This window comes from Numida meleagris, chromosome 2, assembly GCF_002078875.1.
Source record: "Numida meleagris isolate 19003 breed g44 Domestic line chromosome 2, NumMel1.0, whole genome shotgun sequence".
NCBI classification, from domain to species: domain Eukaryota; kingdom Metazoa; phylum Chordata; class Aves; order Galliformes; family Numididae; genus Numida; species Numida meleagris.
Genome location: NC_034410.1, coordinates 101,040,148 through 101,060,198, shown reverse-complemented (window position 1 = coordinate 101,060,198; position 20,051 = coordinate 101,040,148). Strand labels below are relative to the sequence as shown.

The following is a 20,051-nucleotide window of genomic DNA, read 5'->3' as shown; positions in this document are numbered from 1 at the left end:
AACTGTAGTGAATGCCAAATACTGTGGGTCTGGATGTGGTTTAGTGTGTGTGAAGAAATGGTTGTATTTACTGCAAATAGTGTAAGAAAGGAAGTTGATTTTTTTAAGTAGACAAAGAAGTTGGTTGTTCATAATGTAGGAAGGATGGAGCCTAATTTTAATGATGGGTAGTGTTTGTTCTGTGGTGCACATCCTTTTTGAGGCTGTGTGGGTTTTCAAAAGATGGAATTCTAATTTCTCTACTTACTATTTCTTGCGTTTCACTCAATTTTTGCTTCTGTCTTGGGTGTATAGAAGATCAGTTACACTGTTATAAAGGGCATATCCAATGAGATGGAAGCTCTGCAACATTTTCTATGCTTGGAACTGACATGGCTTTTTTTCTTGTTTACTTTTTCTTCAATAGGATGCAGGACAGAAGAGATTTGGTGCTATTTCTTGTAATATTTGTGGAATGCTTTACACTGCATCAAATCCAGAGGATGAAACCCAACACCTGCTCTTTCATAACCAGTTCATAAGTGCTGTAAAATATGTGGTAAGAAAATATTATCTCTTACTTGCTGTGTACTAGTTAAAAATTCATACTACATTGTCATGTTTGAATAGATTAATATCACAGGAGGCCACAAATCCACTTTTGGAAATCAATGGTTTCAAAAGCCGTAGTAGACAGGCTATATGTCACTTATAAAGGCATTCGCTAGGATAGTGATGTTGCATTGCCATTATGCTCTTTCTTCTACAGTTCCTTAGTTGTGGGAGGTGGGGACACGGTGGTGGTAGGAAGACAAAGTAATGTCACTGTTTTTGAAAGTGCTTAATACAAGTTTCTGCTTGCAGTGGTTGGATTAATTGTCAGGAACAGATCTGACTGTTTTTGTAATTCTGTAATGGTAGATGACTTCTAAATTGTTTTTTCCTGATTACGTGTAATTCAAGAAGACTGCCTAGCAGTCCAGTTGATATAACATCATAGTGTTTTGAAACTTCACCAAATTTATAGTGCAACTGTAATTTTTAAGTATAAATTTCAGCTTCTATTCAATAGGTTTGTTCTGTGTGCTATAGCTAAGTATTTCTCATATACAAACTGAGATAGAAAAAAATTTTTTACAATTTTTTTGATGCTGTAAAATCAGCTATTTCTCAGTAGCTGATATTACAAGACCTCTAGGAAATATCTGTTCACATGTCTGAAATCCAGAACAGAATCCCCAAAGTCTATTTTCTTTATCACACATGTTACCTTCAGTACTCTACACTCGAGTAGATAAGACCTCCAGGATAACTGAACTGAGGCCACCAATTCATTTCATGTATGTACCAAATGGCAGTATGGGCTACTTTTAAATCTAAAGCTCAATTTATCCCATGATTCATAAATATAAAAATACATCTTTGTAGCTAGTGTTTGAAACTGCCTGGTAAATAGTTCTGGTACTCGTTCTGCTCTTGCTTAGTTTTTGCTGAATAATGCAGATATCTTAAGAGATCTCTTCTGCTGTGCAGTAGCTACCTTGTAGGATGAGACTGGGCAGAAATGTTTTCTCATTTTACTCCTATTTGTCTTCCCCCTCATATTCCCAAGTATTTTAAGATCTTAAGTGTTACCAGAGATGTAAAGATAAGTCACTGGAAAGCATTAGTTCTTTTGAGCAGAAGCTGGCATATGAGTTCTGTTTATATTAAAGCTGCTAGGTTCACGTGGTGATAGGAAGCTGCACTAAAGTTTGGAATCAAATATTTCAGAGATTGAAAGAGCGGACTGCCTTAAAGCAGTTGTAAATAACTGAAGCTAGGGAAAGTTTACCTCAAATTAAAAGCATACCTACTGTTCTCTCCACCGCTAGGCATCTTTTAAAAACTTTACACAATTTCTACTTAAGCAAAGGGTTTGCATTGTCAGTTCAGTAAGTAAATATTTGTATTTCTGAAATGTTAGGACTTAAGTTATATTTCATGACAGATGACTATAGAGTGATGATGTATCTGGGTATTCTGTAACAGAAGCTATAGAGTAAGACGCAAAGGAAGGAGTCTTCTGAGTCTTTAAATTCCCCTCTGGCTTTTTTCCTCATAAAAACCTGACTGACTCAATTTTCTGCCTTGCTAGATAGATACATCTCTAGAACTAATCGTTTGACCATAGTTGGTGGTTTGTTGACTGTAGAGTGGTAATGTTCGTGACAGAAACGCCTTCACCTCCTCTTAGAAAATAGTTAGAATTGTAGATAAGCCTTCTTGCCAGTGAATTAGTACACTGAGTCTCTACTTATTAATTCTTTGTTGCTCAGATACCAGAAGAATGCTTGCTTGTTATCCTACTTTTGCTAGGAGGTTTCTAGTGGGGATTTCTGGAAGGATGATTCAGAGGGGATGTGCTTAGTTTCTAAAGATTTACATGTAAATATTGTATCGAACCTGTGTCTACATTCCTTTCCCTGACAAAAGGGATGGTACCATCGTGCAATTAGAACATTTTACTAGAGAAGATCTTAGTTCAACCCAGGTGACCTTGGGTGTTACTGTATTAGCTCTCCAAATGTTGGCTTTATGTAGTTAACACATGTTGTGCTATCGTTGATTTGGAGGCTGTTTTAAAATATTTTAGGAACAGCTTTGTTTCCCGTTTTTAACATTCTTCATCCCATGTGATGCAGTCCCAGCCTGATTTGAGATTACTTGTCCAGTGCCTTAAGGGGGGCCTACAGGAAGGCTGGGGAGGGACTTTTTATAAGGGCATGTAGGGACAGGATGAGGGGAAATGGCTTTAAACTGGAAGAGGGTAGATTTAGACTAGATGTTAGAAAGAAATTCTTTACTGTGAGGGTGGTGAGACACTGGAACAGGTTGCCCAGCAAGGTTGTGGATGCCTCCTCCCTGGAAGCACTCAAGGCCAGGCTGGATGGGGCTTTGAGCAACCTGGTCTAGAGGGAGGTGTCCCTGCCTATAGCAGGGGGCTCAGAGCTAGGTGATCTTAAAGGTCCCTTCCAACCCAAACCATTCTATGATTCTCAGCTTTTCTCTCTGTTGAGTGTCTTCTTGTTATGTGCTTGGTGGTTTTGTTGATGATTCATCTCACAGAAACAGAAAAAGAAGGCTGTATGTATATATGATGGTAGAGCTTCTATTACTGTGAACTGTGAAAATTGACTTTTTTTGTTGTTGTTAGTGTCTTACCCACCCTCATGCAGCTGCTTTGTGGGTTATTTTTGCTTTTTTAAGTACCAAGTAGCCAAAAGATAGTCTGCATGTAAATAATAAGTTATTTACCGTCTTCAGTAGAACATAATTTATTTTAAAGATTCTGTTGTCTTGAATAAGGAATTTTTTTCTAGATATCTCTAGAAGTTCCATGATGTCCTCAGAGGTAGAAGAGCCTGGCAAGGAGATCACAGAATCATAGAATGGCCTGGGTTGAAAAAGCCCTCAAAGATCATGTAGTCTCAACCCCCCTGCTGGGTGCAGGGTCGCCAACCACTAGACCAGGCTGCCCAGAGCCACGTCCAGTCTGGCCTTGAATGCCTCCAGGGACGGGGCATCCACGGCCTCCCTGGGCAACCTGTTCCAGTGTGTTGCCACCCTCTGTGTGAAAAACTTCCATCTAATATCTAATCTAAATCTCCCCTGTCTCAGTTTAAAACCATTCACCCTTGTCCTATCACTATCCACCCTCGTAAACAATCATTCCCCCTCCTGTTTATACGCTCCCTTCAAGTTCTGGAAGGCCACAATGAGGTCTCCCCGGAGCGTTCTCTTCTCCAAACTAAACAAGCCCAGTTCCCTCAACCTTTCTTCACAGGAGAGGTGCTCCAGCCCTCTGATCATCTTCGTCGCCCTCCTCTGAACTCGTTCCAAGAGCTCCACATCTTTCTTGTGCTGAGGGCCCCAGGCCTGGATGCAGTACTCCAGATGGGGCCTCACAAGAGCTGAGTTGAGTAGAGGGGAACAATCACCTTCCTCTCCCTGCTGACCACTCCTCTTTTGATGCAGCTCAGAATGCAGTTGGCCTTCCAGGCTGCCAGTGCACACTGCTGGCTCATGTCCAGCTGCTCGTCCACCAGAATCCCCTCGTCCTTCTCTGCAGGGCTGCTCTCAAGGAGTTCTTCCCCCAGGTTGTATAAATACCCGGGATTGCCCCAGCCCAAGTGCAGCACCCTGTGTTTGGCCTTGTTGAACCTCATTAGGTTCTCATGGGCCCACTTGTCCAGCCTGCCCAGGTCTCTCTGGATGGCTTCCCTTCCCTCCAATGTATCAACTGCACCGCTCAGCTTGGTGTCATCTGCAAACTTGCTGAGGGTGCATTCGATTCCATTGTCTATGTCAGTGATAAAGATGTTGAAGAGCACCGGTCCCAAGACAGCCTTGGGGGGCACCACTCATGACCAGCCTCCACCCTGACATAGAACTGTTGATCACAACCCTTTGGCTGTGACCGGCCAACCAGATCTTAATCCACCAAACAGTCCATCCTTCAAATCCATACCTCTCCAATTTAGAGAGAAGGATGTGGTGAGGGACCATGTCAAAGGCTTTGACGTTGAGAATGAGTGACGGTGCCATTGAGATGGCATTGAGAAACTCACTTTGTCACTGATGGCTAATAGAGACAATAAGGAAGTTGCAGGCCTTATGTGGAAAGAGAGAGAATTTGGCAAGTATAATAGTATTTTCCAGTTTTGGGAACAGAAGATTGGCAAGGAATGATATGGGTTTCCTGAAGGGTAATATTTGCTGTTAAACAGAAGCATGCAAACTGCAAAAGCAAGGCAGTAAGGTGGTCAAGGACAGTACTGAACAGTAGAGTAGTGTGAGAGATCTGCTGCTGTAGACCACCATAGGAATCTGTCTTGCTATCCTTCTGGTTTCAGACATCTGAAAATCTCCAGAAAAATACGCCATTCTAGCATGTGCTTGTTTTGTGTGATTACATACACGTCAACTGTTAACTTCAGTGTTAAATTGTAGGATGGATACGTGATTCGGTTTCGGATTTAAAAAAAGCAAACATCACGCTGTCTCTGTGACACTGCATATTATCAGTGCAGTATTTCAGCACCGTTTTTTTTTTGAGAGAGAGACATTTTTAATGAGGTTTTTATGTTGCAAAGATAAATATTGAAGTTAGGAAATGCATGTGGATTTGGTTGCGTGCTGTGAATGTGGTTAATGCAGTGTTTGTATTTCAAGCTCATTCTCTCAATTAAGAGCTCAAGAAAGCAGAAGGAGCTGTTGTTTGGGCTAATGTCAAATTTGCCTAAGTTTTAAACAGGTATGTTGCTGTTACAGCATCCAAGCTTGTCTCTGAGGTTCTTAGGATTTTCAGTTCAAAACAACCAGCTTCCTGGAACATGAGGTTACAGACTATCAGGCTTGAAGATGATCATCAACTTGATGTCATCTTAAAAAGATTTCATGCTTCTCTTGATTTGCACGAATTCCAAAATCGATCCATCTATTCAAAATAAAATGTAATATCACAAATTAAGTTCTTACCGTTAGCAATCTTCTGTAATTTCTGTAGTTTGAACTGTTAGAACAGCTGCATCCGGTGATCTTAAAGCATTCTGTAGTCAAAACCTCCTCCTCCATTTTACACTTGGAGGAAGGAGAGGCTTTGTATCTGTGACTTGATGAAAGAGGCAGGACGAAGAATGCACTAGGCCTATTTCTCTGCTGCAAATTATCGTAACGTTTCATACTAAACTTGATTATTAGGGAAAATTCCGTTAATGCTTGTATAAGTGAAGATCTCAAGAATTATACGGTATTGACCACATTTCCCTCTCTAACTCAATCATTTTGGGGGAAAAAAATTGTGGAAGAAAAATACATCACTACTTCTGATCTATGTGTGTTCATTTGGGAAATAGGGTGTACAGACAAGCCAGCACTGACAGACATAGAAAAATACCGGGTTTGCTGTCGTATTTTGTACTCTTACCTAAGAACTTCTAAAACATGAGGAAATGCACAGGAAGCAGTCTTACTGTGTTTTCCAGTGTATGTTTTTAAAAGCAAATCTGTGTCAGATAGTATCAAACTGAGCAGAACTTACTGTGTATAGAACTGAGCACGGAACTCTTGAGTTGCAGGGCCATGGGAGCTGTCTTTCCAACTGTGTTCTACCTTGTTGTACATGTATCCACTGAGGGCAGTTTGCTGCACAGTGTAGTTGTATTTACTGTCCATACCACTTTGTCCTGATGGACTAGCAGCTGCCCTTCTGTATTCTCCTTTTTCTGGTCTCTTGCTTTTGTAATTCTGTTGCCGTCCTACCTTGAATAAGCAAGCACAAGCAATCTTCAGTCTCGTTAGAATTGGATGGGAAAGTTATCAAATAGCTTGAAATATCATTAAATATCAGGTAGCTTTTCAGGGCACGTTTTCAAAGCGTTGTGAGTCCCTGTTGGGTAAATAGCTGTGACGTGGAAGGGAAGAGGGCACTGCAACTGTTAGTACTTACCAGTGGGACTCCATGCAGCACTTGTCTAGCTGTGGTGATGAGGTTGTATGTGCCACACTATGGTTACTCATATAGGTCATCTGCTGTTAAGGAAAGGCTTCCAGTGTCAGGAAGGAGTGGTATAATCATGTTCTTCTACCCCAGACCTTGCAGAACACACATCCTGGCAGGAACAAGAGCTTCCCTTTTAACTTGATTCATCACAAGCAACATACTGGAATGCTAGGGCATCTTGTTCAGTAGTAAGTCTTAGTGCCCTAAAGTAATGTCAATTAAAAGCGAAGGGAAAAGCATTTTCTGACACTGTAGTAGAATATTGTAAAATACACTGCAGACACTGTGCTTTTGTTTCTTACTGTGGCGATACGTTGCTGCCCTCTGCCAGTGTTCAAGTCCTACTTCAGTGACAAATCTTGTGCATGATTTACATTAGTCTGCTTTATAGGAAGCACGGTTCCTTCCTCCGTCATAAATCATGGAATCATAGAATGGCCTGGGTTGAAAAGGACCTCAAAGATCATCAAGTCTCAACCCCCCTGATGAGTGCAGGGTCACCAACCACCAGACCAGGCTGCCCAGAGCCACGTTCAGTCTGGCCTTGAATGCCTCCAGGGACGGGGCATCCACGGCCTCCCTGGGCAACCTGTTCCAGTGCCTCACCACCCTCTGTGTGAAAAACTTCCATCTAATATCTAATCTAAATCTCCCCTGTCTCAGTTTAAAACCATTCCCCCTTGTCCTGTCGCTATCCACTCTCATGAACAATCATTCCCCCTCCCATTTATACGCTCCCTTCAAGTATTGGAAGGCCCCAATGAGGTCTCCCTGGAGCTTTCTCTTCTCCAAAGGCTGAGAAGCCTTCTTCGTAAGGCTGAAAACTAAGGATGCTGAGGAAGCCGATACATGAAATGTGAAGTTTACGTGTGAAGTGCGAGGAGCTGCTCCAGTAACAAAGGGCTTTAATGTGTCTTCTCTAATGTAAACCAAATGAACTAAAAATCTTAGATGAGCTCAGCGTTTGCAGAGTTTTTGAAGAACTTGCTCTAAAAAGATTAGTTTCAGCATCAATTCCAAAATACTTGAATTTAGAATTTCCCCTTTCTAGGAATGCAATTAGTTCTTACATAGTACTAATCACTTAAGAAAATAAATAGGTTAACAATAATGAATTCTGAGTATTAGAGAGCAGTTTTATCTTTGCAGTTACTGGATTTTTACTGAATTATATTTAGACTTCTGCTTACAGGCTGTTGCTTAAACACATAACAGCAGTGTGGTGATAGCAGAAAATGCTTCTCAACAGCTTTCACTTTGCTGGAAATACCTGGCTGTTAGGGTATGGAATGCTTGAACTTTAAACATAGAGTGGAATTTTCTGCATGAGGCCTGCAATGTTCTGGGTGCTGTACGGGGCCATTTAGCTGCTGGGTGATGCTCGTAGGTGGTTTAGTGTAGGTTATTGGAAGCTTTTCTTGTCTGAGGCTGGAGAGTAATAAGTCTTGCCCAAATTGTTTGTCCACCTTTTCCAGCAGTCTCAAAGCACATGTCACAATCCTACAAATGGCACTTGTCTGCTCACCTGAATCATGTTTAGACTGCAATAAATCCAAATAGTTGTGTTGGTATCCAGTTGCAAGCGCTACAGAGCAGGAGGGCAGGCGGGATCTGAATGGTATCTGTGTTCTGCTGTCACCTTGCTGGGTGCGAGACTTGCACCTCAGTAGTTGCAGGACTACCGGCAAGCAGGGGAATTCCTAAACTTATTCTCTTCACGTCATGTTTGGGGCAAGGGATTGAAACCAGCGTGATCGGTCCGAGATGCAGATCAAGTGTTATAACACCAAAGTTTGTCACTTTTTTTGGTCGTAGTGTATACGGCATTCATTCGGTGCCAAATTTCATTGCTTGGTCTTCAGTGAATATTATTTTGTGGAAAGTTATGGATTTCAATGAGAATTACTCCATCATATTGTTTCTTCAAAGGCTTTTTTATTTAAAGTTGCTTTGCGTAAGACTTGTTGATCAGCCTTTTTAGTGGCTGAAGTTACTTCTGCATTCAGTGTTTTAGGTCCCGTCAAAGCAACTTGATTTCTAATATCTACCAGTCCCATCTTACTAGATTTAAGTGGCTTTTTTGTTTTGTTTTTTTCCATGCAGGTACTGCTCATTATTCACCACGAGTGTGGATCTGAAGAAGAGTTAATTACCTCTATTTTTTTGAGTATGTTTATACTTCAGATACACACAACGTAGCCTCCTTCCCCATTAGATTCTTAGAAGGTAGTTATAAAAACTTTTTTATAGTATCCTTCTTGTGGCTTTATTAGTTATGATCAGTAACAAAATAAACTATTCCTTACATTTTGGGCAACTGCATGCCAATCAGTTCACTTAGAACCTCCTGGAGGTCTTTCGCATGCCAAACTTTAAAACTGAGTGTGTATTTGTGGAGGTAACTATGTTAAAAAGAAATCTTTCAATAAACCCTAGGGTTTTTTCCATTTGCTGGACTCTGGAAAATAAATATGACGTAGGCGTGGAGATCAGTTGCGTGAGCCGAGTTTGCTACTTCCATTTAAAAATTCAGTCCTTGGGGGAAAAAGTCTAGCTGGGAAATAAGACACTTTCATAAATCATTTCTAGTTGTAGCTAGGCTGTTGTATTCTGCAATAAATAAGATCCTATTATATCTCTTGTGCTCATTTTAAGACGCTAGCTGAAGTTTCCTTCGCTAGCACAACAGCTGCTAAATAGTTGGAAGTCTCTGCCTAAGTTCAGCGTCTAGAGCAATGATATGCAGTTTTCTGTTTGTAAAAGTACGTCTCGTATCTGGTTTAGATAAATGTTTGTTTTATTTAGGGATGGAAAAAGGAGAGAATTTTGGCCGAATATCCCGATGGGAGGATAATAATGGTTCTTCCTGATGACCCAAAGTATGCACTTAAAAAGGTACGGTGAAAAGGACTGGATATCTTACTTCATTTGATATTTTGAGTGACGGAGGTGCAGAGTTAGTAAACTTAGGTGGGAGCAGTTGAGCTTGGACTCAAAGCTGCTGTGGCTCTGCAGCCTTCTCCACAAAGAGCTCAGAGGTCTCGCTCCTACAAGCTGTGCTCCTCGTGGGGCGGTGGGTCTGGGCTGGAGGGGAGGCAGGGCAGGAACAGCTTCAGCCAACTGGTGCTCTCATTGTTTGTAATGTATCTGGCAGGCATTCGGCAAGTATTTTGCGTAACAAAACTTTTCTGCTATGTTTAAACAAACTGAAACGTACTGATGTTATTTCACAGCGTGAATGCCTGCACCGTTCTCTAGACGATTCTTGGCTAAAAACAGATCTAGTGGCCTCAAAGTGTCCATAGTGTGAGAATTTTCTCTTGATGTCCAACAGGATCTCCATATGGCAATTTAAGCTCATGAGTGCAAGTCGTTCTTCCAGAGCAAACAACTTGTACATAATTTTCATTTGAACGCGACTAACTTCATACATTCATGGCATCATTACTTCTAGTACTGTGTGTAACTGCAACGTGCATTAAAACAGCTCGTGCCATTTAATAAGCCACTGAGGGAGGCCACCTCATTTCTGTTTGCTATAAGCTTCGGCATAGACCTCATTGACTGGCTAAAGTATCAGAGTCCACACTTTGATAACCTGCGTTCTATTTGCCCTTAGTAACTGAAGCTTGGACTTAGTGAAAGCTGATGTAGAGGTGTCTACTCTTCCTATTTCAGCCAAGTATTATTCAAGGAACAGTTATGCGGACTTGTGTTGCACGTTCCTTAGGATAATCCTTACTTCTGGAACAGTGTTCCAGATGCTTAAACGTGTTTCCATAAACCTGTAATTTTTATGCAGATTTGTAAAAATGCATGTTTATACATGTGTTTCTTATACAGCATTTGAACTTATTTTGGCAGGTTGAAGAAATTAGAGAAATGGTAGACAATGACTTGGGATTTCAGCAAGCTCCGCTCATGTGTTACTCGAGAACGAAAACTCTTCTTTTTATTTCTAATGACAAAAAAGTTATCGGCTGTTTAATTGCAGAACATATCCAGTGGGTAAGTGCTGAACTGGAGAAAGGCGGTCTCTAAGAGTTGGTGCGTGGTAGCTAAGACAGACAAGAATTACTTTGTTCCGTAATGATGCTGTTATGAAGTAACAAATGTTTTGACGTCACCTGTAGGGCTACAGAGTTATAGAAGAGAAGGTTCCAGAAATTAGTTCAGAAAATGAAAAAGTCATATTTGAAAGACAGAAAGCGTGGTGCTGCTCCACCTCCCCAGAACCGGCTATCTGTGGGATCAGTCGAATATGGGTGTTCAGCATGATGCGTCGGAAGAAGATCGCTTCTCGGATGATAGAGTGTCTTAGGTAATATTAAAGATGTTTCCTTGGTTATGTGGCTTTTTTAGAATTTAAATCCCAAACGCCCTTGCATTAATTTGTGCTTCAAGTTTGGATTGTTAAGTTTCCTGTGATAACTGGGAATATAGAGGTGAGTGCGGTTGACAGTTCCAGTGCTGTGTGGGCTTCAGTAACAAACATCAGCATTCTACAGTACCTTGTGTTTTTAACAGGGGGTCTTTAAGCACAGTTGTGGTGAGCTGGCCTAGTGGCCTGCAGGTGGGCTTGGGTAAATTCCTCTCAGGTAATAATGAGTGAAGGAAATCAGACTGTCCTTGGTCTGAGTGTTTGACGCCCAAGTGTTAGTTAAGGACTGTGACCCAGTCATTGGCCAAAAGCTCATTCCTTAGAGGTAGGAAGGGGGAAATGAGCAGAAAGAAGTACAGAGAACTATTTGGTATAGTCCAGTCAGTGGCTTACAGCTGCACTTCAGTGATGGGTTTCATTTTTTTTTTTAAAGCTTTGCTTAGACTCACTGAACGTTCTGAGAGATTTTTGATTTCCATGGGGCTTTAGTAGCTAGCGATGAGTAGATTCAACTGAACACTAAGTGCTAGATATGTAAAAGGACTCAAATATTCACACTGCTGTTTAAACAAATGTTAAAAACATTGCATCTCACCTTTTACTGTGCTCTGGTGCTTGCTTGGCCTTCCACTAGTTTGTTTTCCTGAATTTGCTCACGTAGCCATCCAGAAAAGTACAGCCCTGTCCTTGATTATTTCTGTATTTCTTCAAGTAAGAGTAGAACTGAGACACAATGTTTTCATAAAAAAGTAAACAAAATGAATCTTCCTTTTCATATAGTTATTATTGAATGTATATTGCTAATGAATTGTGTTAAGGCTGTGTTCCTAGATGTTCCAAATTAATCCAAGCTGTGCTCTTGTCCGAATGTCAAACGTGTTTTATTTCAGGGAACTTGAAATTCCATCTAACCCCTCTGCAAGGACCCTGACTTGCTGGTAGCTTTTGTTTCTGTTCCTGGTGATTGTTCTCTGAATAGCTGGAAAGAAATTGCCCCCTAGAACCACTTCTTCTAAAAGAGGAAAACCTTCCCAGAACGAGGGCCTCCTTTTGCCATTTGATAAGAGGAGACAGATAGCTCATAGAGAATGGAACGTCCTGCCTCTTAATTGATGACTTGTGGCCCGATAGCGTAAATAATCTCAAATGATTCCCTGAGGGTAATTAACTTCTTTTTCTTCTCTTTTCAACAGGAGCAACTTCATCTATGGCTCATATTTAAGTAAAGAAGAAATTGCGTTCTCGGACCCCACTCCCGACGGCAAACTCTTTGCGACGCAGTACTGCGGCACCGGCCAGTTCCTGGTGTACAACTTCCTCAATGGGCAGCACCAGCCTTAACTGCTCCTGAAGGAATTCCATCTGTACTGGAAGACTTCTGCCAAAATGGACGGAATGGGTGCAGACCTTATGCAGAAGCCAGGGCCATTTTTCTTACCGTGAACTCAGGACTGGTAACAACCACAAGGTTGTACTATTTTATTAAAATTGTAAACAATGCAGTAATAGGCTAACTTTGTTTTTTTAAAAGAAAGATATTTTATTAACTTTTGCAGAAGTTTGATTGTATTTTATCTAGTTAGTCATGTTTACATGCAGCAGAAAATTGTTCATAGTGGACTGTAAACTAATGCAAAGACTATAGTCTCACTGATGAGTACGTGCTGAAGTTCTTAACGTGGTGATATATCAGTGCTGGGCGGTGCTGTGAGCCTGTCTCCCCAGGCTGGGCGAGGCAGCTGAAGGCTGCCTGCTTGGCAGAGCCCCCAGCCCTGCCTGCTACCAGCGGGGCCAGGAGCATCTGCACAGCGGCTGCAGCTGAGTGCTGGGTGCACCTTTCCGCTGCCAAACCCCGGCACCAAACCGAACCCGACGCCCTTCTGCCCCAGGTCAGTCACAGAGTAAAAGGGGGAGTGTAAAGGGCAGGGAGTGGTGTGCTCTTTGTGTTCCCTTAAGTACTGTACTGAGTATATGCCTCTGTTAGTGGACTTCACTTTGGTACTTATCACTCCTTCATAAAGCTCTCCTCTTTTAAAGGGTTTGTATGTTGAAAAACTGCTGTGGCCTTTCTTGATCTGTACATAATGTAGATAGATGGAAAAATAAAATTCTTGATAGCTTTTTCTAAAGTTACTCCGCATCGATACCGAGTGTGAATGAATCCTTCGTGTATTTTATACTTCTGTACGTGAAATACGACCACGGGCTTTGAAAAACAGTCACTGTGCTCTTGGGGTCAGAACTGCCTCTTGGGCAATTAGTGCGTTGGCACTGGGCGCTGCTGGTCAGTTCCCAGCAGCTCTGGCTCAGCACCATCCTGCCAGGAGGCTCACAGGGCTGGGAGAGGTGATAACGTCATCCTTGACTGATGGCTTCAAGCCCTCCTGGAGGGGGGGGGGAAGGAACTGAAACTCGGTACTTTTGGTTCACTTTGCTTTGGGAACTGACAGGGCCGTTAGGTTACGCTAGTTTCTAGTGTGCTGCACGCTGCCGTGGGTCTCCTTAACCTTTGTCTAGGGCTGAAGGAAAGAACTAACGCTGCCTCTAGAATCCATGCCAATGTTACAACAGAAGCGGTCTTAAATGGTAACTTAATATATTCAAATTTAATGAAAGCACATTATAAACATACCATTGCCACAACTTGAGACAGTTTCGGTTCATAAACAATAACATGAGGTAGACTGACTAGTGAAGCTAAATTCACCAAGTTTTTGGTTAAGAAAACTTTACACTAGGAAAGCAACATTTTAACCCTCTTCCAAAAGTCACAAAAAGCAATTACATAAGTTAAGCAAAAAGCATCTGAATATGATTCTTTAAATCTTAGTTTACATTCAAATTTAACCTGTGAATAGACAATAACATCTACAGGTAAAATATCACGCTGGCCAGTTTAATACATTCATAGGCATGGCCGTGATGCTGAGGCTTAAACTCAACGCGGAATAGCACTAATCCAGATGTCAGCCAAGGGGCTCCTTTCCAGGAATGCACGGGCAGCAAATTAAGTTAGAGTTCTCCTGGACAGCCCGTTTGTGTCCCGTTTCCCAGCGCTTCCAGGCCTCCTCCTGTCTGCGCAGGTGGGAGTTAAGGAAACCAGTTTGCTGTTACTTGGTAAAAGAAGGCCAATATGCTGACGTTCTGCTGCTACTCTCAACCTCCAGGACAATTTTGCACTATGTCACCAGAGGGCTGCCTCCTCAGAGTAGTCTCAGCAGCTGCAATTTGAAGAACTTAGTGCAAACATCGAGTACACAAAGAAAAAGGAACTGATTCCTGAACACCCAGTACCTGAAACTTACTTTGATATCGCGCTGAGAGCTGGAGCTGCCCTTCAGCCCAAACCAGAACTCAGGGGCTGCGTTCAGCTGCAAAGCAAAAGCTTCAGCAACCACCTTGATGTCCCCTACCTCTTGCAAGCGTTCAGATACGTAAGGCAGGTTGCGGCTGCAGGAAAATCAAAAATAAATCTACAGAACGGCGGTGTTCAGTTGAAATTTGCTAAATTTGCTGCATCAGAGTGAAGCCACATGAACACAGACAACTCCTTTTCCTTTCACCTCAGCCTAATATAGTATGGTTGTTTTTTCATCTGTAAACATCTCACGAGATAAAAAAAAAGTTGCTCAGTTACCATGGGCTGTGAAAAATACGAAGGCAGCTTTGGCAGCTCCTCCACTGAGTCGCAGCTAAGAAGAATTAATGTATTAATTTCATTATTTTTTCAGAAATTAACATATCTGAACTTTGCTTAAAAAACTCACTGCGCTTTTCCTTCTAATAAAAGAGTCACGATGTGCCGGGAGATTTTCTCTTTTAATAACGCGTGGAAACACCAGCTGGGTCACCAATGCTAAGGGCAGGAGTACGACCGTGTCCCATTGGGATTTAACCCTGACAACCAAATTCTGCTGCACTGGGTTCCTCTAAAACAACACAGAGATTCCCGATTCTTGTCCAGCAGAAGACCACCACAGTGAGACCACCGCTACAGCCAACAGCTCAATCAAAAGCAAAGGGCTGACAGCCTCGGGCTGCCTCCCATGGGCGTTGCTTCTGGGCAGGATCTCCCCTGAGCAGCCCCAGCTCCCTGGGAATTCTCCCCTTCCGCTGCTGTAAGATCTCTCCTTCGTTTGGACTCATTTTTACTTTCTCCAATCCAGCTCAATCACTGAAGCCCTCCTGGCACCTTTGTCTGATGATACGTTCTAACTTACATACAGGTGGGAATTGATAGACCTCAGCTCTGCAGCCAACTGTAGCTGACTGAGAAGGAGCTGAACAGTGCTTGGCCACCCCACAGGCACCATGCAATCATCAAGGTTGGAAAAGACCACGGAGAGCATCTAATCCAACCAGCACTGCCCGCGCAGCAGGGCACGCAGAGGAGGACGGGCCACAGCTTTTCGAAACTTGGATGAGCGGGAACCTGAAGGCCTTCTGCTGGCAGCTTGTGCCAGACTCCAACCAAAGAGAGCCTCTGCAGAAGCCTCCTCACCGTGTGAGCCGGCTGAGGTGAGGAACTGGACAGCGGGATGCGGCGGCATCGCGAGGAGGACCCGTGTGCGCCGCCCCGTGCCTGCCGCGCAGCTGCTGCTTTGTTCAGGTTCAAGTAGTAAACTTTGAACACCTGTGGAAATTTTGCCAAAGACAGTTTCAGTACAAACACAATTACAAACTTTAAACTAACACTGCACAGAGAACGAGACTATTCCTTTTAATACACATATCTACGATACATTGTAGTTTCAAACCCCTGAGTATTACTGTACCGCAGTACAGTCTGAAGAGAAACAGCGGGCTCTCCTCCGCGTATCTTCAATAAATCCCATATGTTGCGTTGAGCTTTTGTAACACATTCAAGCGCGGCTGCTGAAAGCAGCTTCCTCCCGAGCTAACTCAGCTGCAAACAGAGAGAATTCCCCATCAGCCAAGTTCTGTCCTCTTCCCAGACCCTGCAGCGTGGTGGCTGCGCCGTCGGAGTCAGCGGTTGGGACCGATGTGAAAACAACAGGAATCCGTGAGCCTCAAAATCGTAACTGCTGTGATAATCTGATACCTAGGAATAAAGCCTACTTCAGAATGCTGGGGAATCCCTTAGCGTAGTCTAGATCAATCTTGGTTGCACTTTGCTCCACAGTGATTGTACTTTTTAAAACAAACAAAAAAAAAAAGTGGGTGTTTTTTTTTTGTTTTTTTTTTTAAATCATTATGGGCATCTTCTCGAAGCTTATATATGGCGTCCGGTAAGAAAATAGAGCGGTTTGTCGTCACTGCTGTTAGCAGTTTGGAACTCGTCCCGAAGGCGGAACTGCCACTCGTCCTCCAGCTCCAGGCGGACGATGGTCTGTCGCAGCGAGCTCCGGTCCTGGCATATGACACACAGCGTGGCACCTTGGAGTGAAAACACAGGGGAGCCTTAAGGAACGGGAACGGCTCTTTGCTTCATTCACCGCCTTGGGCTAAGTACGAGGTGTTGGTATCAGCCACAGCGGGGAGAGCATTAACCTCGATCCACGATCCTTAAATCATTACTAAAGTAATCCTTCCATCCACGGACGCACCCATTTTAGCCCACGGCAATTGGCTACGTGTCACTATAAGCACAAGAGAGACTCGGACAAGGTGTATAAAGCCCTGGTGAGGGCAGACCCCCCCGTCCTCCAGCTAAGAGCTGTCCCATCCCACAACACTGAGCACTGAGTGCCGTGGCACAGAGCACTGTGGTAGAATGTCTCATTTGTGTCAGCAGTGCCCTCAGCTCTCAAGCTGCTGCACGTACAGCTCACAGACTGATCTCCGTATATCCTTATTTTTCTGCACCTGTCTCCATTTGATGTGACTTTAAGCAATTTATCAAAGCTGAGCTAAGGTTCAATTACCCGCACCTACTACCAAAGGGGCAGCATTATACACTCCAAAAATTGACACGCCATCTATTTCTTGCGAAAACGATGGCAGCAGTAGGTGAAAATCAAGCTGTTTAATGCATCTGTTCGTTCCTCTGCCTTCCCTTTTCCCTCTGTGCTACTCCTCCTGGTGAAGCAGAACCACAAAGCGTGCAGCAGGGCAAGGCTTTACCTTTCAGAAACCGGAACCGCTTGAGCAGGTCGGCGCCGACAAAGGAGTCGCAGAGGTACAGCAGGAGCCCGCTGAAGAACACCCCCTCACAGTTGACATTGACCGAGTGTGGGCGTGAGCTGACATAGCAAATGGCCACCTGGATGAAGGGGGAAGCACGCGCTTGTGTTAGACTCGGCCTAGTGAGGGCCTTAAGTGGAAGGGAGAACAAAGCGGTGCTGACCAGTGGGTGACCTGGTGCTGGCAGGAACACAGACACACAACAGCAGTGATGAGCTGACTTCACCGGGAAATAACTCACCGGACAAACGAGACTAAGTTTAGATTTGGTCACAAACCGTGAAATGCCTTATTTCAGGCCCCCGTGTTAATCATGGAATCATTAAGGTTGGAAAAGACCTCTAAGATCATCTAGTTCAACCATCAGCCCATCCCTACCGTGCCCACTAACCATGTCCCTCAGTGCCACATCCACACGGTTCTTGAACACCTCCAGGGATGGTGACTCCACCACCTCCCTGGGCAGCCTGTGCCAGTGCCTCACTATTCCTGAGAAGAAATCTTTTACCTTCAGAGGTGTAGAGCTAGACCAAGCTCTTTCCAATCACAAGAGCCTGTTCACGAAAGAAGAGTTTTCCAATACTAAAGAAAGATGCTGAGGTAAAGGTTTGCATTTCCTGCTCCCCATTATCCCTGCAAATATTTTGTACCTCGAGTCCAATGTTCAGGTAGCAGTCAATGGCCAACACCGGGTTCTTGAAGTTATGAATGGCCTTTGGGAAGAGTTTGTACGTCGCATGCTGAAGGAACTTCTCCAGGAGGAACTGAGATGGGGCTGCCAACAGCGTGTGCTCACTGTCTGGGGCACAGACGTACTGAAGAGGTACGATTGGTGCCGGGCTGTCTGACACCTGCAATGAAAGCAAGAGGAGCCCCTTTTAACCTCTCCTAAGTACATCTTCCCTGCAGAGGTTCATCCAGTAGGGGAGGGATCACCACGGCAGAAGGAGGAGAGAAAGCTGGGGGAAGAATCAACCCCCTCCACTTGATTTTGACACATTAATGCATTAATCATAGAATCATTAAGGTTGGAAAAGACCACTAAGATCATTCAGTCCAACCATCAACCCATCCCCACTGTGCCCACTGACCACGTCCCTCAGTGCCACATCCACACGGTTCTTAAACACCTCCAGGGATGGTGACTCCACCACCTCCATGGGCAGCATGTGCCAGTGCCTCACCACTCTTTTAGAGAAGAAATTTTTCACCTTCAGAGGTGCAGAGCTAGGCCACACTCTTTCCAAGTCCAGTCTATCTTCTAATAGATTAGGAGGATTGTTGTCAATCATTTATCCTTAGCAATATACTTCTTATTTTCTTTTTATGATGTGGCAGCTCCACCACAGAGTAGGCCATGAACTTCAGATTTCAAGTAAGCACTAAATAAACCTAAATGGCTAGAAAATTAATTCTTTTTGGGGCTAAATGGGTCTGAATTTCACCCTTTACATACGGTGGAGCATGGATACACTCACCACAATTTTTGGCTTAACAACAAAGTCCCTCTGTCCTCCAACCTGAATATGTTTCTTCATGACACTGAAGTTGTTGAAGCGACAGATGAGCAGGCCACTACTGTTTGTCCTCAGATTGAAATCTATATCTTCACAGAAATACCTGGGCATAAAACACAAGGTGACTGAACCAGCTGCATTGCTGCTGTAAGTCAGCAATACACACACCCGCTGCTAAAACGGATCTAAGTGGGCTTAGCAGTGATTTCTGGAGACAGTGTGATATGCTCCTTGTCCAATTTCTTTCTGAAGAAAAGAATCCTAGGATTGTTTTCTTCAGTGCATTCCTGGTGTAGGAAAACAATTTCTGGTGATAAACCTTCTCTTTTCAGCAGGACGCAGGGGGAGGTGCTCCAGTGGGTTTACTCCAAACTGACCTGGCCAAGGCCGGGGACAGGGAGTTGGATTTTGCTTCACTGTGATAAGAATTAGAGGTAAAGCCCTGTGATAGCAGTGCCTTTTTGCAGATGCTTTAGGATGGAGTTAGGAGGAGGGGGGAAAAAAAGGAAGGATATAGTAGAAAATGAACTGTTCATCTGTTGCAATTTCAAGCCAGGTGGCAACAGGGAGGGAGAGGTGACTGAAGGAAATGCAAAAAAATCCCTCCTCATCGCTCTTGACATAGCAATGGCCCAGCCATTGCCCACGCTTCTGTTCTTAGTGATGCAAGAGCCTCCTGCACTCCAGGAGCCCCACACTTCCTGTCACTGACTCATTTTGGCCTCTGTTCCCTGGGTGTGGCCTCCCCATTATTTTTTTCCCCCAAAGCTTCCCTTTCCATCCCTTCATTTTCAGCTCCCTGCAGCTCTCTCTTGCCTCACAGCCTCTCTCCCCATTCTTTTGGCTGCTGCTAAGTGTGCTTTAATGCCTTATTCATTCTGATGCAGCAGACACCGCTCTGTTTTATTTCTGTGATTATGTCCCTCAGACAGGATCTTCTCATTGATCTCAGAGACATTTAGAAACACGGTGACGAGCTCCTGGCCCTGTCAAAATATTTTACCCCCAGCACGCACCGCCTACCTGTTCAGATCATATTGCACATTCTGGGTCAGGTCTATGTTGAGCAGTATAAAGTCACGCACGTGGCACCTGGAGAATGGAGCCTTTGTCTTCGTGGCATTCAGCTTACTGTTCCATTTCTGAACGCCCAATATTGCATAATGAACAATTTTGGGGGTGGCTTCAATGTGCTGGAGAACGTTCTTCAAAGACACGTTCTTACTGGTGCCCCCCGGCTCCAGGGACTGGCTGCAAAATGGAAGCGCACACAACACGCAGACGTGGCTTACTTTGTCTATGTAACAGACACTGTATGTATGTGTTTGTGAGTGTGCATACCTATATGCACATGCACAGTTCTGGAATACCTGTAGATACAGGTGCAAGAAATTCCATTATCAAGACATGCTGTTCTACATGCTGTAAATATATAGATAAATAAACACAGGCTTTTTAAACAACAGCCAAACAATCCTATCCCATC

General features: G+C 43.6%; 2 protein-coding genes across 13 annotated transcripts in view; one reads left to right on the top strand and one right to left on the bottom strand.

Annotated features, from left to right (window-relative positions):
• The window catches only part of ESCO1 (establishment of sister chromatid cohesion N-acetyltransferase 1), a 29,592-nt gene extending 16,555 nt beyond the window's left edge, over positions 1-13,037 (top strand). The window contains exons 8-12 of one of the 2 annotated variants that reach the window (XM_021385640.1): positions 407-538; positions 9,329-9,418; positions 10,388-10,531; positions 10,657-10,844; positions 12,098-13,037. In XM_021385640.1, the coding sequence (XP_021241315.1) occupies positions 407-538; positions 9,329-9,418; positions 10,388-10,531; positions 10,657-10,844; positions 12,098-12,245 (702 nt within the window). In that variant the 3' untranslated portion in view covers positions 12,246-13,037. Of the gene's footprint in view, positions 1-406; positions 539-8,626; positions 8,750-9,328; positions 9,419-10,387; positions 10,532-10,656; positions 10,845-12,097 lie in introns of those variants that run through there. The other variant, XR_002434803.1, reaches the window with a different exon arrangement.
• Positions 13,484-20,051, bottom strand: part of GREB1L (growth regulation by estrogen in breast cancer 1 like) — a 128,199-nt gene continuing 121,631 nt past the window's right edge. For all 11 annotated transcript variants that reach the window (XM_021385629.1, XM_021385631.1, XM_021385637.1 and 8 more), the window contains 5 exons: positions 19,589-19,816; positions 18,527-18,668; positions 17,699-17,899; positions 16,989-17,127; positions 13,484-16,301 (listed from right to left, as the gene is read on the bottom strand). In XM_021385629.1, the coding sequence (XP_021241304.1) occupies positions 16,138-16,301; positions 16,989-17,127; positions 17,699-17,899; positions 18,527-18,668; positions 19,589-19,816 (874 nt within the window). In that variant the 3' untranslated portion in view covers positions 13,484-16,137. The remainder of the gene's footprint in view (positions 16,302-16,988; positions 17,128-17,698; positions 17,900-18,526; positions 18,669-19,588; positions 19,817-20,051) is intronic.